Genomic DNA, 16,691 nt, shown 5'->3' on the forward strand with positions numbered 1-16,691 from the left:
ATTACTCTTTAAATAAATTTCTCATCAGATAAAGCTTCAGCGACATCAGGCTTTTTGGTGGTTGCCATTCTCATACTAAAGAATAACAGACGTACATCCAGTCATTCATTTATTTTTTTCAACAACCTTTTTCAATATATATAAGCCTGCCTTAAGTATCTAGTTACACATATATGTAACACACATGTATATGATCCCCCTTGAAGAGCACTATTTTAGAAGATGCCAATAGCTATAGTCTTGCTTTCAAAGACCAAGGTGCCAACAGAAGTGTGGAAAAATGCAAGTCTTTTAACTAGAAACACTAATGAGAAATGTCTATACTAAAACCGTAATATTTGCTTGTTTAAGTGCAAAATGGGAAGGTATATCGCGCACTGACAACACTCTTTGCCACCTTGGCTCTGGGACACTGAGGCCTGAGTAAGAGTTCCAGTTTAGCAGTATTGTGAATACCTAAAGCAAGGATCTCCTTGTTTCACGATGTGCCGCAGACCCCAGTCTCTGCCATCCCTGTGCCCTTCATCTGTCCCCAGCCCTGTCCCTGCCCTCCGTTCTTTTCTTCAATCCCAAAGCATAATTGTCTCCAGGCTCCCACTTGCCTTTGATGCAGACTGTGAACTTCAACTTATGTTTTCATCCTTAAAGGTTCTGATGAAGTTTATACACTTCCCCAAACAATAAGTATTTATTTTTGACTGAATTAACCAATCAGTTAAAAAGTAATAGTCTTTATTGTATACCTACTGTGTGCCTGGGAGAAATAAATAGAAGAACATTCTATTTCAGAAAAGATCATGGGCAAAGTTACAGAGGACTGGGGGAAGAATGAACATGTCATGTTGGGAGAAAATGAGAACAGCCTCACAGGAAGAAGCGAGCGGCTCAGACCAGAAACTGTGAAAGGAGGTGAAGGGCCTTAAAAAAAACTTAAAAAGGAGTTTCTATGAGTGAAGTGCTGAACTTTTGAAAACACACTCCTGGAAAATGCTTATAAAGACCAAATAAAGTCAAGTTAGAACCATGCCCAGAATTCAGGCTTCCTGATTCCTAGTTCAGTTCAGTCTTTTCACTGCACCCTTTGGATTGGTGTCTTGTTACTACAAAATCTCAAATAAAAATATGAACACACACATATAAAACATATATAGTATTATTCTAATTACTCTTTAAATAAATTTCTCATCAGATAAAGCTTCAGCGACATCTCCATTATAGTTCATCTCATGCCTGAATCAAAAAATCCAGTATGTTGTTACTTTTCCATGAAAATCAGTTAAGAAAGACTTATGCAGAATTTCCTGTTTATTCTCTCTCTCTCTGTCTGTGTCACACACACACACACACACACACAAACACACTGTCTCTCCTTCCTTCTGCAGATAAAGCAACATCAGATTTCATGTCTTAATTTGCTTAGAAAGCTCTCTGGGAAACGAGAGTCATAAAAAGAACAAGATAAAGAAAGGATGAGAATGAAGAGCATGGGGGCAGTGAAGATAGAGAAGAAGGAATTTTCCTTCTCAAATAAGAAAGAGAAGCAGAGGGTCAGACTAGTGAAGGTAATAAAGAACAGAATGGAATAAATATCATAATGGGATCTTTAATTGAATTTGTGTCTCCTCTCAGCCCTGAAGGAACCCTGGTAACTTACTCAGCATGAAGCTCCAGGGTCATCTGGGCAGAGAGAAAACATACAGTGATGTGCTTCCTTTCGTGATCACAGCTCTGCCTCAGGATGAAATCCTTCTGATCAACATTTCCCCATCTGGCAGGCAAGCAGCCAGAAGACTGGAGACCCAAAAATGGATCACTGCATTTGGACTCCCTGCAGCAGCCTATAAACGTAATATAATATTTACACGACTCAATGCTAAGCACCATCCAGTGGAAAATTGTTATGTTTTTCACAAAAGAAATAAAATAAAGTGAGTCCTATGGTCGTATCTGACTCCCAAGGCCTGAGCCTTTCACAAATTTTGTTTTTCATTTTAGCTTCATCTTGACTGATGAAAATAACTCACCACTGTTTGGAAAGTTAAAAACACCAAGAGCTTAATGTATTACCATTTACTTAGAAAAAGCAGCCTTATATAGTAAAAACTTCTTCTAATGTAGAAGACAAGAGTGCAGGGGTGTTGGTGGGGGAGGGAATGAAAAGCTCATTAGCCTTCGCCAAAGGCCCTGGCACAGAGTTTTCCTAACTATTCAGAGATCAGTGTCCTATATTTACTTACCAAGGACAATTTATTTTCTTTTATATTTTCAAAGCACTTGAAATGATTCCTTTTCTTTGTGATGATTTCCATATGCTGTTTCCAAGGAATAAGGCAACATTCTGAAACCATTAAATGCCATCTCACAGGGAGGGATCCCAAGGACTGCAGGGGCCCTTCCAATGACATTGAGATCCAGATCTCAAAAGGCATAGTGTGGAAGACAGCAGATACTCCTTCAATTTCACAAAAGTTAGTTAAATAAAAGTAAAATAACCAGGAAGGTGATACTAGTAATTTTTTTAAACCATTGAATGTTTCCTGTGTGTTAAGTGACTTAGATTTATAATTTCTAATCCTGAAAATAATCCTTAGAGGTAAGTCCTAACACTATCCTCATTTTACAAATGAGGAAACCGAGGCACAGAGACTAATATGACTGAAAGAGTCAGAGTCCACTGACTCTAAACAGAGCTCAGGATAATTATATGCAATTAATTCTTTATAGCTTCAGGTATTTCCCTTTAAAAAAATCTGGGGGCTCCTGGGTGGCTCAGTCACTTGGGGGGCCAACTCTTGGTTTCAGCTCAGGTCATCATCTCATGGGTTGTGGGTTCGAGCCCTGCCTCAGGCTCCACGCTCAGCATGGAGTCTGCTTGAAGATTCTCTCCCTCTGTCCCTTCCCCTACTCATATGTGTGTGTGCTCTCTCTCTCCCTCTCTATCTAAAATACATAAATAAAATCTTTTTTAAAAAAATCTGTACTATTTTTAAGCAAGACAATCATTTAACTTTATTGGCCTTGTATAATGTATAAGGTTAGGATCCATTGCCTTAAACTAATTAAACTGCATAACAAAGAAATCTTGGTTAGTCATTGATACTGTAAACGTTTTGTGAAATGTTGCATTTTATCATAATAAACAGGATCTATGTATCAAAGTCTCCTTCACACTCCTTAAATTCTTCTTCTCTCACTGGGAGAATCAATTTCAGAGGGAGAGAAAGACTAGTTTAATATAATTTCTAACCAAACTTCTCCATAAGAGGCAGTGGCAATTACTCACTTAAATAAAGTGTTCCAGACACTGGTCAGTAGGCTGCTGCATTATGAAAAGCTGAAATGGATGAGGAGGAAATACGAAGAGGACAGTTCAAAGTTGTTCTAGTGGGATCTGTATGTTAATCATTTAAGGATGGGAAAATAACCACATGATCAGGTTTCCCAGGAGAGAGAGTTTTTCATTCTTATCACTATGAAGGCAGGACTTCTATAGCAATTTCTCATCGGAATGTGTCAGCTACACTGGCACCTTTAGGGTTCCTTGAACTTGCCAAGGATGCTTCGGTCCCAGGGCCCTTTTATACTTGTAGTCACTGCGCCTGAAAGCCTTCCCCCACATATTGGCCAAGCCAGCTGGAATGCCTGAGGACATTTATTTTCATCTAAGGAATGAGAAGGAAATAAGTTCCAACTAATGTTTAATCAACATTAATGTAAAGGCTAACATCAGTTCCCTGGGCCAGTCTGGTCCAAGCAGTTATGAATTTCATACAGTATTTGAGGTGACCCCACTGAACTGAGGACCTCCCAACATGGCAGAAGGGAAAGACACTTCCTCACATGTTCATTCTCTCTCAGCATATTGTAATATATCACGTTTTACAGTGCTTGATTAAGTTAATTTCCATGTTATTATCCAGTTTTAACTCCCACAAAATGACACAAGTTTTAAAATATTCCTGAAAGGAAGCTATTAAATAAAGATAAGAATTACGTATCAAGCACAAGAGAACAATAATATGGCAGAGTTAACCCTTTTCTATAATCCTACAGAAACTCATCTCAGCCATATTGTGAGATTAAAAACCATTACTACCTAATCATATGACAGGTAGTTAAAACATCCCAAATTACCAAGAAGACTATTTGGAATATGGATTTATATTCACTGTTGTTAGAGAGGAGCTTTACTTTATTGTGATGGATGATATTAGCCAGTGTTAGAGTGAAGTAATCAGTTAAGAAGATATTTAATAACGAAGTACACAGAACACAAAGAAATTCTAGGCTTATTTTTCCAACAATGGTTAAAGTCAGGCAATACTCAGTTTAAAACTTTACACAATTTAAACCAAATGATAATGTTTAGAAAGTTCTTCATGGATGCAATAAAAAATGGCTAAAAGAGTACAATTGGCAACAAACTAAGATGTATTTTTTGTTAGCAAATATTGAAGATGCAACCCCCCCCCCCAAGAAATTGGTAGAAATAGTATTAGAACAAACTACTGTTGGAGGAGGTCTACTGTAAAGTTAAATAAAAGAACATGTTTCTGGTGGCGCCTGGGTGGCTCAGTTGGTTAAGCGACTGCCTTCGGCTCAGGTCATGATCCTGGAGTCCTGGGATCGAGTCCCGCATCGGGCTCCCTGCTCAGCGGGGAGTCTGCTTCTCCCTCTGACCCTCCTCCCTCTCCTGCTCTCTGTCTCTCATTCTCTCTGTCTTAAATAAATAAATAAAATCTTTAAAAAAAAAAAAAAAGAACATGTTTCTGGTATGTCCCAACATATGGTATTTTGATATTTTCATAGATGAAGAACTATTCCTCTGGAGAACCAATAAGGAAGATCATGGAAATAAGTTGTCAAAAGTAAATGAATTATTTAATTTTTAGTTTTTATTTTTATTTTTTAAAGATTTTATTTATTTATTTGAGAGAGAGAATGAGATAGAGCATGAGAGGGGGGAGGGTCAGAGGGAGAAGCAGACTCCCTGCCGAGCAGGGAGCCCGATGCGGGACTCGATCCCGGGACTCCAGGATCACGACCTGAGCCGAAGGCAGTCGCCCAACCAACTGAGCCACCCAGGCGCCCGAATTATTTAATTTTTAAAAAGTCAGTGTTTTGGGGCACCTGGGTGGCTCAGTCAATTAAGGGTCTGCCTTCAGCTCAGGTCATGAGCTCAGGATCCTGGGATCGAGTCCCCGTGCCAGACTCCCTGTTCAGAGGGGAGCCTGCTTCCCCCTCTCCTGCTGCCCCTCCCTCTGCTTGTGCACGCTCTCTCTCTCTCTCTCGATCTATCTCAAATAAATAAATAAAATCTTTTTTAAAAAAGTCAATGTTTTATGGGAAAAAATGTACATAAAACCACTGAGGAAGTAGCTACTTGAACAGGTATTAATAAAGAAAAGATTCTAAGGTAAGGTTATGGAGGTGCCTCCCATAAAATTCATTCAGTGCATAATTTGAAGGCAAATTCATGTTTGGATAAATTGAAGACAGAGTGCAAAAGTGCTGCAGATGTCATCAATATGATTAACTTTATAAAAGCTCACACTTAAAATAGACTAGAATCTTTAACACATGTTGCAGTGATATAGGGAGTGACCAGGAAAGTTTTTGTATCATAGAAATCTGTATCATTGAGGTTCAGTAGTATCTCTTGCCAATCTTTATAAGAGTTGTAGAACCTAAGGATGTTTCACAGTTTTATTTAACAGATAAATTAATATTCCAAGTTTGTTGACCTTTTCTGGAATAAGTGACTCTTAGTCATCAGTACCTGGCCTATATTTTAGAATAATAAATACAATATGTCACCTAACAATTAACTGCTTTGAAAGCAATTTTTCAAAAAAAGAAATAGATGAAACAGAGATTTTGAAGAGTTGCTGAAAATGTTTTTATGATTATGCGATTTTTCTAGTTGAAAATTATTTAAGTGTGTTATTCTTTAAAATGTCTTATCTGCACACTTAACTAGAAAAAAAGAATTTCTGGGATGCCTGGGTGGCTCAGTCAGTTAAGCATCTGCCTTCGGCTCGGGTCATCATCTCGGGGTCCTGGGATAGAGTCCTGCATCAGGTTCCTTTCTCAGCAAGGAGCCTGCTTCTCCCTTTGCCTGCCGCCCCCCCCCATCCCCCCCCCACTTAATGCTCTCTCTCTGACACATAAATAAATAAAAGCTTAAAAAAAAAGAAAAAAGAGTTTCTAACAGGTTTTCAGTCTTTCAAGTAAAAAGCAGCAGTGAGATTTTAACCCTAAAATATTAAAATGTAGCCTATTCTCATTAGTTTGTGAGAACAAAGCGTGGTTATCAGGGAGGATGGAAATCTACCCATCAGATTACAACAAAAACATCTGCATTATCAGTTGAGAATGAAAAAGAATTTCCAGTTAGTGTTTCATTTCTTCAATATGGAGCTACCTATGTTAAGAGGTTATCTTTTTCAGCCATGATAGTCTTTAGATTCAAGTATTGAAATAAATTAAAATTTCACTAGACCTCTTAATTATACCACATGGGGTCACACTCAGATTTTCAAAATCATAGTCTGTCAGTCACACTGGTCTCACTAAAAAAAAAAAAAAAAAACTTCTGGTCAGTAAGAGTGAGAAGACTTTTTGTGCTGTCAAAATAAAATAAAAATTAGTTTAAAAAATATTGTTTTTATCCTTATTTTATTCTTTAAATTTTTCTTTTTGATATGTTGTATACTGTATATAAAATATTAGCACAGTATTATATATATATGTATATATATCTCATTTATACATCCCATATATATACATACATCATTTATGCATATATGAGGTATAAGTGGGCTACCCTCATAATTGTTTTACTTAAGGAGATACAATCAAAACATTTTGAATACATCACTGGTCTACTGGAAGAAACAAACATGTGAACAAAAATTACAGCCACAGGCAGCAGAGTGTATGAAGGCATGAGGTGAAACCTGTGTGTGTTAAAGGGAACACCATTGAGCAAATGCTTACTTACCTCTAACAGAAAGTTTAGTCAAATCTCCCAGAGAACTGACTCTGAACAGAGTTGTCCAGAGTGAGTCAAATTTCTCCAAGTGTATTAGGGTAGGTGCCAGAGAAAGGGATGCACACAGCAGGGATGAATCTTGGTGGCAAGAAAGACAGAGTGTTCTGAGAGAACTGTCGTACTTTCAAACGGCGAAGTGCACATTTAGGGGAGTCCCAGGTGATGGGGCTGGACAGTATGGCAGGGACCAGATGGTGGAGGGTTACAGGTACCTCCAGAACGTGCAGTCATGAGCCGGTGAACAAGGCATGGTGCAGGGAGCCCCTCAGACCATGGGATTCGGCATCAAACTGGCCTCGGTCCTAGACCTGCCATCTGCCAGCTGTGTGATCTTAAATTATTTAGTTAACTTCTCTAACTCTCAGCTTCCTCATCTGCGAGGAAAAAAAGAAGGAGGTAAAGCTATTGTGTATGATATAATTCATAAAGTGCTTAATTGTCTGTACGTAATAAGATTTTGTTACGGTTCTTTTGATGACTATGATGGGGAGACTTTGAAGTATTTTAAGCAGTGATGTAACAGGTAATTTAGAAAAATCACCCTGGCAGCACGCTGTAGCACAAATCTGAGGAATGTGAAACCGAAAGCAGGGAGACAGTTAAAAGGATTATAGTTATCTAAAAGACAAAGAGTAAGGGCCTGGGCTGAAGTCCTAAGTGAAGGCATCCAGGGCAGGAAACAGAATAAGGACCATAGAGGAGGTAGAAAGTCAGTACCCCGTTACCACCTAAATTCATTGCCTTTATACCCCTTTGTGAAAATGACTAAAGTAAACTACACTAGACCCACAAGAGTTGTGTGTGTAGAATACAAACCCTGGAGCCAAACTCCATAGGTGTGAACCCTAAGTCTAACCCTAATTACCTATATGACCTGGGGAAGTCACTTAACCTCTTTGTGCTTCTGTACTAGGGATCTCAAACAATGACAACCTCACAGAATTTTCTCATCATATTTAAAAAGTGGTTTAAAGAAGTGCCTGACATCCAGGAAACATTATGTATGAGTTTCTTAAATAAAGTTATCTACAGAAAATACTGTTAAAGGCAGTAAGATGTTTGGGGAAAATGACATTCATTGGCTGTTATTATAAATTTCTTAGGAAAAAAATAATCTGTATCCTAAAATGGTGAAATTCAAGCCAGGTAAATTTTGATAAAGGGAATGAAGAAAGAGCAGTAAAGGAAGGCGTATTGCCCAGGCTGAATTAGACAGATCATAAACCTGTCGTTCTTTTCAGGAAAATTCATCCACCCCATCGTTTTATCAATCCGATACCCACACTGCTTCCAATCACAACACCTAACTCTACCTACTATTGTCAATGATCTGCCACATACCAATGGATTTCACAAAGACATTGAAGACAGTTTGTTGAGAATCTGGCCAACTCTACTTTTTTATAATAAAAAAAGAATGGTAAATAATTTTAAAAAATAAAATGCCTAAAGTAATTCAATACTATAAATATGTTCTCATTGAGGTGGTCAAACAATGAAAAATATCTACCAAGCCGCAAATAATATTTTGCTTCTCAATAAGGCTTTTAACTTAATAAAATTGTTTTCTCTTAAGGATTGAGTTTTTTGTTAAGATTTATTTATTTATTTGAGTGAGAGTGTGTATGTGCACACACATGTGCGAATGGGGGGAGGGGCAGAGGGAGAGAATCTTCAAGCAGATTCCTGCTGAGTGGGGAGCCAGACACAGGGCTCTATCCCACCCTCCAGGAGATCATGACCCCAGCAGAAACCAAGAGTCAAGTGCCCAACCAACTGAGTCACCCAGGCACCCCACTCTTAAGGATTGTTTAATGAAGCTGTTGTAGGAATTCTCCATTTCCTTTTACAAAAGTCTCATGGCATTCATCATGAATCTCTTAGAATAGATACAATAAAAATCTTGGAATCCATGTATTTTTTTAGGTTTAATTATAAGTAAACTGGTTCACTTTCCAGTCTTGTCTCTCATTGCACATGACCTTGAAGATACATTTCCCATAGTCCTTTTCCTAGATCCCATTAAACGAAGAAATTGTTATAAATGTTTTTAAGGGCTAAATTTTAGATGGTGACATACTATTTCATATAAACTCTAAATCAGCGTTATGGCAGTTTTCAGCATTACTAAATGATAAACTGTTCTCTTTATCCAAACTGATGCAGAGAGTGGCATGATGCCCCTGCCATCGGGGAAAGAATTATATTTGACTTTGGACTCCTTTATATAAAATTTTTGCAAATAATTAATTTTTTTCAGAATCAGTTTTTTCATCTATAAACTGAGAATAATAAAACTCTACTCAACTGGTATCAAATGATATATGTTAACATACTTGGACAATTGTAAGATATACAATGTGAAGTATTTTTAGCTAAATATATAAATTAGCTTATATTCCTGGACACTTATTAACTGATAGAGGGAGGTTAAATTCTTTTGGAAACCATTACTATGAGAAATACACAAATATTATTCAGTTAGGTATAATACATATGTCACATGATATTACATACTGACTTTTGGAATTTGCAATATGACTTTCTTTAAAAACAACAATCACCCTAAGATTAAGACCCAATAAAAGTTCAGAATACTTACTTTTAAGTTAAGAGTTCTGGACCCTGACAGTAATATTCCAGAAACACTTTTTTAGACTAACTAAAAGTATGTGCCTACCTATAGCAAAAAGCATACCAGGTTATTAAAGTGCTGATTCACATTCAACAAAAGAAAAAGGAAAGAGAAAAGAAGTAGCTTACATTTCTTATTTAGCCCAAAGCCAGATTTTCATTCATTCAACCTAGATAAAATAGCTTCAACACGATCATCTATGGAAATCATATGAGTTGGTGGTAAGTTTTCAAGCTAACATACATCAAATACATGTGATTAATAAATATGAACCTGTGTGATGGAACTGATGTTTTTGAGGAGCGTCAACTCATTCAGTTATAAACATGAAACTTTCATTTCTTCCAGCAACTGCTTTCAAGTATGAGAAAGCCAAATCCCTCCCTTAATAATACTTTGGTCAGATCCCAGGCATTTCTGTTGGCTTTTGGTTATTAAAATAGTCTAGTCCAATTACAGCTTCAATCTAATGTCTGTCCCTAGGCGCTCTCCCTAAGCACCGTGGAGGGCTTGTGGTTCCGGGGCTTGGCACCCCGAGGAGGGTGTTGCCTGCTCTTTTCCTACCTCCTTCTAGCTCCTCCCAGGTTGAAGGCAGGAAGACTGGAGAAGGAGGGGGGATGGTAGATATATTTAGTCATAACTGAATGAAGTCCTATTTCTCTTTCTGGTTGTTGCACTTCTCTGGTTAACACTGAATAGCCATCTCTGTTCTCTCTGTGGCCAGTGTCCAGATGCTAGGGCAACTTGTGTGGTTTCTTCAAGGAGCCCTGGAGAGCTTTACCACGGCACAGTTCCCTAACATGGGAAATAAGGCTCCTGCCCAGCTCCTTTCCAAGCCCCCCAGTAGTTCCTCAGGATGCCAGCTTGCGCCTGCTGGTCCCTAGCTAAGAGCTTGCCTATCTGGGTAGGGTACCGGCAAGGTGGTTCAAATCCCACCACTTTCTGTGCCAGTCACTCACCCCTGGGAAATGCAAGGATCCTTGCCTTGCCAAATAGGTAAGTTCTTACTCTTCTCTCTCATTCTCTCTCCATCTCATCTAGATCTTTTTCTCTCCCTCCTCTTGCATCTTTCTCCAGTTTTACTCCCCCACCCACCACTCCCTACCTCTTTTTTTTTAATTTAAATTCAACTAATTAAGATACAACGTATTATTTGTTTCAAGGGTACAGGTCTGTGATTCATCAGTCTTACACAATACACAGGGCTCACCACAACACATACCCTCCCCAAAGTCCATCACCCAGCCACCCCATCCCTCCCACCCCCCTCCCCTCCAGCAACCCTCAGTTTGTTGCCTGAGATTAAGAGTCTCTTATGGTTTATCTCCCTCTCTGGTTTTATCTCGTTTCATTTTTTCCTCTCTTCCCCTATGATGCTCTGCCTTGTTTCTCAAATTCTGCATATCAATGAGATCATATGATAATTGTCTTTGTCTGACCTCTTATCCCACCTTATTCACATAGGCACTAGGCAGGCCAGCAATTCTATTGACAAAGAAGACATCCTGCTAGGGAATATATTACCAAGTGCCCCTCTTGCAGACACCTCCAATCTTTACAATGATCATTTTTAAGCTTCCCAGCACCTCCTTGCCTCCCAGTAACCCAGAGGTCTTGGCTTCAGAAAGGGAAAACCCTCCCATTACTAATGATGACTTCATCACAATGCTAAGGACTCAGACAATTCTTGTGTCTCTCTGGTCCTCCTCTTATATCAGCCGGGAAAGAGGTGGTGGGGATGTGCTAGAAGAACATATCACGCCACCCTTTAGGAAGCCCTGTGGTAACATTTCTGGCCTCAACTTTCTACAGCAGTGGTTCTGAATCTTGACCACACATTTGAATTGACTTTGGGGTGTTTATAAATCTTGACTGGCACAGTCAAGATATCTTGATACTTGACACCTTATAATCTTGACCAAGATCCCTTGGACAATTAAATCACATTTGGATGAAGAGCATGCTATTTTTTATATGCTTCCTTTTGGGGACCACCTTAGCCTCCCTTATTCTCTCAGGCACCTGTTTCTACCAATTCAGAAGGAGAATGCAGATTTGCAATCAAATGCCACTATTTTTTTTATAGCTTGACCTTTGGCAAGTAACTTAGACTTTCTGTGCCTGAATTTCTTCATCTCTAAAATGAGCATATTTTTCAAACTACTTCTTAGGTTATGGGGGTCATTTGAAGAAAAAACACCTTCAAAGAAAATACTGCAAAGAATATTTTTTTGAAAAGAGTTTGATAAATGCAAGCTACATATGTGCCATGTCCCAATAATGGTAAAGTTCATGCAGAGTCATTATCTTACTATTGTCTTTCAACAAACAGTGATCTGTCTTAAAACACACAATTCCAAAACAAAGATTTAAAATAACATATGCTTAACAGATTTACCTAGTGCGTACTGACTTCTATAAGCATACCTGTTTTTAGAATTTCTAGAAAACGCTCAAAAACTCAATAAAAAATGAAGTGATCCATCATACCTCCTAATAAAGATGTTACTAGCTTTCCATATGTAGTAAGAAGCATTTGTCCTCAAATACACATATTCAAACACATTAAAATATTTCCTTTTTTCCCTTTAGAAATAACTATGTTTCTGGAATTATTTTATTTGAAACATTTTAGAGACCTCACTGATGGTACTAATGGATAAGACTATGTTATTTGATTGTGCTTTACTAACACATCTTTATTTAAAGTTTTAAAGAGAGGACATACAGAATCATTAAATCCACTTCTGCCTCATAAAATACATGATTGTAATTTGTCATGTCAATTTTAATAAAAGTTACTTGAAACTTTGAATTGAAATTCAGAGGCACCTGGGTGGTTCAGTAGGTTAAGTGACCAACTCTTGATTTCAGCTCAACTCATGATCTCAGAGTTGTGAGATCGAGCCCTGAATCAGGCTCCACACTGGGCACAGAGCCTGCTTAAGATTCTCTCTCTCTTTCTTCCTCTGCCCCTCCCCCCACCCCTCTTCCTCTCTCCCTCTTTAAAAGAAAAGAAAGAAAGAAAGAAAGAAAGAAAGAAAGAAAAAAAGAAAGAAAGAAAGGCATTTCAATAAGAGAATAATAAATACCATAGCGGTCTACATGTTTTGAAGAAAGCTTAAAGTTCTAAACATTCAAACATATAAAGGATACAGTGTGAACATTTCTTTGTTCATTATTTTCAAAATGTGAGTTATTACTGAATTGTTAATAAGATTTGTTTGTAAAACAAAAATTTCTCCCCACTTCTTTATATGAAGATTTTCCAAAGTGATCTGTCCAGAGGCATAGCCATGTAAGCACATGTTTGAAAAAGGAGTTTTATAAAGTAAAAGTGCTAACACAGTTTTTCTAAGAATATTTGCACACATACAATGGGGTTTTATGTTGTAAATATGCTTCAATAAATTTGTTTCTATGAATGATCTCCTGGAAATATACTTTACAGAATATTGTCTTATGACTCTGTATTAGAAATGTTTGCTTTCTATCACATGTTTTTAGATTATAAATTAAAAGATATATAAGCATTCAAAAACCAAGCAACTGTTACCGATTATTTGGATCTTTTAAAAATTCAATTTATTCTTGAAAACAAAACCGAATTTTATGGCCTTGAGCTTCAATGTCAACAAAAAGTTTGATTATTAATATTTCTGTTAGTGATCTTTAAAAGTTGGAGTTTGCCTACAGTTCAATCAGCCAGCCAAATACTAAAAATGTTTGAACATCTCTCAAAAGTGACTAAATGTGTCATTAGAAGGATATTTACTGGGAATTATAAAGCTACTCAATTTCTAATCATTGTTAATAACATTAGACTAGGGTTTTTTTCCCTATTTCAGCTTGTTCAATTTTCATTCTATACAGAATCATGAAAAACCTGAACACAAGATATTTTATAATAAGCCAAAAATTTGTTGTTACCTCCAGAACTGCTTTGTAGCATTCCCCTTTTAAGGGGGCGTGATGCTAGCACTGTCTGAAATTTCCTTTTCTTTGTTAATATATATTTTCTTTAATTCCCAAATTCATCCTGTGCATGTTCTTCAAAACTGTAAGCACTGTGTTTGCTAGCAACCATCCCCCCCCAGCCTTTCTGCCCTGTTCCTCTCCATCCTCCTTCTTGGAGGTAACTTGGCCCTCATAAGCATCACCTTGGAAGAGGAGGAAGTCTGTGCTACACAACGTTCACTTCACCTTGAGCTGAGGGACCGTTACTAGAATTGAGTTGACTTGATGTTTTAAATGAAAAACAGTGATCCCAGTGAGGCCATGGACTTGATAACAACGAAAGTGACAAACACTTTGCTCCAAGGGTTTTCTTCAACAAATAATGCTAGTATAAGAAATTAAATGTAAGTTTGAATTAAGGGGAAAAAATAGACCAACAAAAGTAGGCATTGCCATAGTAACTTAGAAACTTTATCTTCTTTAGAAGGCTCTCCAGTCACTTTTTACATATGGGGAAAACTAGACTGTAAACTGTAGTGTATCTCTCTCTCTCTCTCTCTCTCACACACACACACACACAAATTAAGGCAAACATCCAGATGCCTTCATAATGATCTTTTAGAATTAGCAATCAATTATACTATCACAAACTAGAAAATTAAAGCAAACATCCAAATACTTTAATAACTTTTTTTAAAAACCACATATATTTCCAGGGTATTTTAGGAAAGTTGATTTGGGGGGAAGAGCAGGATTGAATTTTTTGACACTCACACACATAATAGCCTCTCTGAATCCTGTTGATAAAGATGTCATCAGCAGAGAAATGCTCACAAAGCACCCTTCACTAGCTATTAGCTTTAGTTCTTAAAAAAAAAAAAAATCACCACATAATAGTTCCGCTTTGCAATAAGCACATTGAGGACTCAGGAGAAACCCAATACCCACCCTATTCTTAAGGTCCGGCCACAAAAGAACTAACAGGGAATAAGAGCATCCAGCCACCTTTGTCTCCACATTTTAACTGGTAGGCAAGTGATTCTAAAGCTGTATACTATTAGGACAGTAAAATACTCTAGCAATATAGAATCTCACTGATGGTAGAGTACAATTTCCTTTTTACTTCTCTCCTTTCCTACCTCACTCAAAATGTTTATCTCTTTCTCCCTCTACACACACACACACACATACACCACCCCACAAGGGATGACTCAGGAAGGGCGAGAGATTTGTCTCAGGCCCGGCTACAAGTTAGATCAGAGCTGGAATTAGAACCCAAATCTCAGTAACTGGAGCCAGCCAACTGCTATTCTAGACCCAGAACAAATCTAGTTCAGTCTCATGAATTCTGCATACTCCGAATTAGGCATCACTGTTTTGTCTGACGTTTCCTGCCACGGACTCCTAAAGCAACACAATGAAACCACCTTTCCAGATTCTTCAATCGCTGCTAGTTTGAAGCAGAGGACAGTTACTTAAACTCTCTGGGCTCTTTCCTTATCTAAAACCCACAGGTTGAACCAGAGGTCTCTGAGAAAATTTCCCATTCTAAACATTTTGCTTTTCACCTTCTGTTTTATGCTTCAGTCTTGATGTTTGAAATTTTCACTAGGTGGCAGGATTCCACCATCGCATTATGAAAGGATTTTTCCAATGGAAGCCTGGGAGCAGAAAATTTCAAAAGAAACTCCTTTCCTCAGTGAACATTAAAAAAAAAAAAAAAAACCAAGAGAAAGGATAACTACAAAGGCCAGTAGTCCACATATTTCATAAGGATCTAGACCCATCTTTAATATATAAAGCGGAAATTAATCAAACATGTTCTTCCATACAATACTACAATTTAGTATCCAATTCAGGTAAAAGTCTGCTTAAATTTCATGCATTTTAAAATTTATTTTAGCTGAATCCCAATTTAGACAATATCAGATCCCCTCCAGCAAACTGGTAGCAAGAAACAAGCAATATGATGGAAACAAAAGCAACCTAAAACATTTAAAATCGTTATTAGATGCATTTCAAAGTTTCCTATAAGTTACTTACAATGTATTTCTAGTGTCTTTGATTTTTATTTTGAGCACTTAGCTAGATGAGTACACATGATGGGATGGAGTAGATTTCTGCATTTATTTGTCAAATCCTTAAAAGAATATTCTTTCAAATAGATTTTCTGACATTTTCATCATATATTTTAAAAGTATTGCCTCAAATTGGTCTTTTCATAAATGCTGCATTGTAAATGTCACTACCAAGGCTTTATACAAGTCCCCAAAAGCCACACCAATTGGTTATGCTGAGCTGAGCATTTCTCTTCTGCCAAAACCAAGTAAAGTAACATGAAACAATAACTCAACTGCATATTCTAACATTGCCTAGAAGAAACGCCCCAAGTGTCTTGCTGGTTGTCAGAGAAGCTGATTAACTAGGCTTTTCTTCAGCTGATAAATACGGCACTCTTTTTTTTTCTTTCTATCAATTACTGGTTAATTACATACATGCTATACATTACTCCAAAGTTTTTTTGAAACACGAACAAACCCGCATCCTAGAAAAATTTAATATCGGCGCCAAAATCAAACTAATACATAAACTCCTGAATCACAACTTGAAAAAAACCATCAAACAGGTTGCTCTCATTCCTTCCCAGCCCAGAGCAGTGATAGCGGCACCTCTTTGGTGGTCCTACCTTAGCAACTTGTAAGGGCTGCTTCTGCTCCTTGCCCCCTTGCAATCTGAACCCCCAGGGCGCCCCTCCGGTCATGCAAATGCAGATAAAATCCCCCGTGCCCATTTTCTCCTTTTAGTTGGGTAGCATGAAGAGCTTGAAAAGACGGAGGAGGCTTCGGTGCCGTTGAGATGCGTACTTAGCTCCAGGCGCCTGCCCAGGAGGCAGGATTGGGGAGCGCAGAGCCTCAGCTGCTGCAGCGGCCGCGGGCCGCATTCACAAGGAGGCAGAAGCGCTCCCTAGCATCAAGGACACAGCCCACTTTTGCGTCACGCTCCTTTGCTCAGCCCACTTCAGGCAAAGGAAAGAGACTCGCTCGG

At 38.0% G+C, this 16,691-nt stretch overlaps 1 protein-coding gene across 1 annotated transcript in view; it reads right to left on the reverse strand.

Moving 5' to 3' along the window:
- The window catches only part of SYNPO2 (synaptopodin 2), a 158,264-nt gene extending 141,827 nt beyond the window's left edge, over positions 1 to 16,437 (reverse strand). Inside the window, exon 1 of the mRNA XM_021684462.1 lies at positions 16,333 to 16,437. Within this exon, the coding sequence (XP_021540137.1) occupies positions 16,333 to 16,437 (105 nt within the window). The remainder of the gene's footprint in view (positions 1 to 16,332) is intronic.
- Between the last annotated feature and the right edge of the window lie 254 nt (positions 16,438 to 16,691).

The sequence above is a fragment of the Neomonachus schauinslandi genome, chromosome 2, assembly GCF_002201575.2.
Source record: "Neomonachus schauinslandi chromosome 2, ASM220157v2, whole genome shotgun sequence".
Taxonomy (NCBI): Eukaryota; Metazoa; Chordata; class Mammalia; order Carnivora; family Phocidae; genus Neomonachus; species Neomonachus schauinslandi.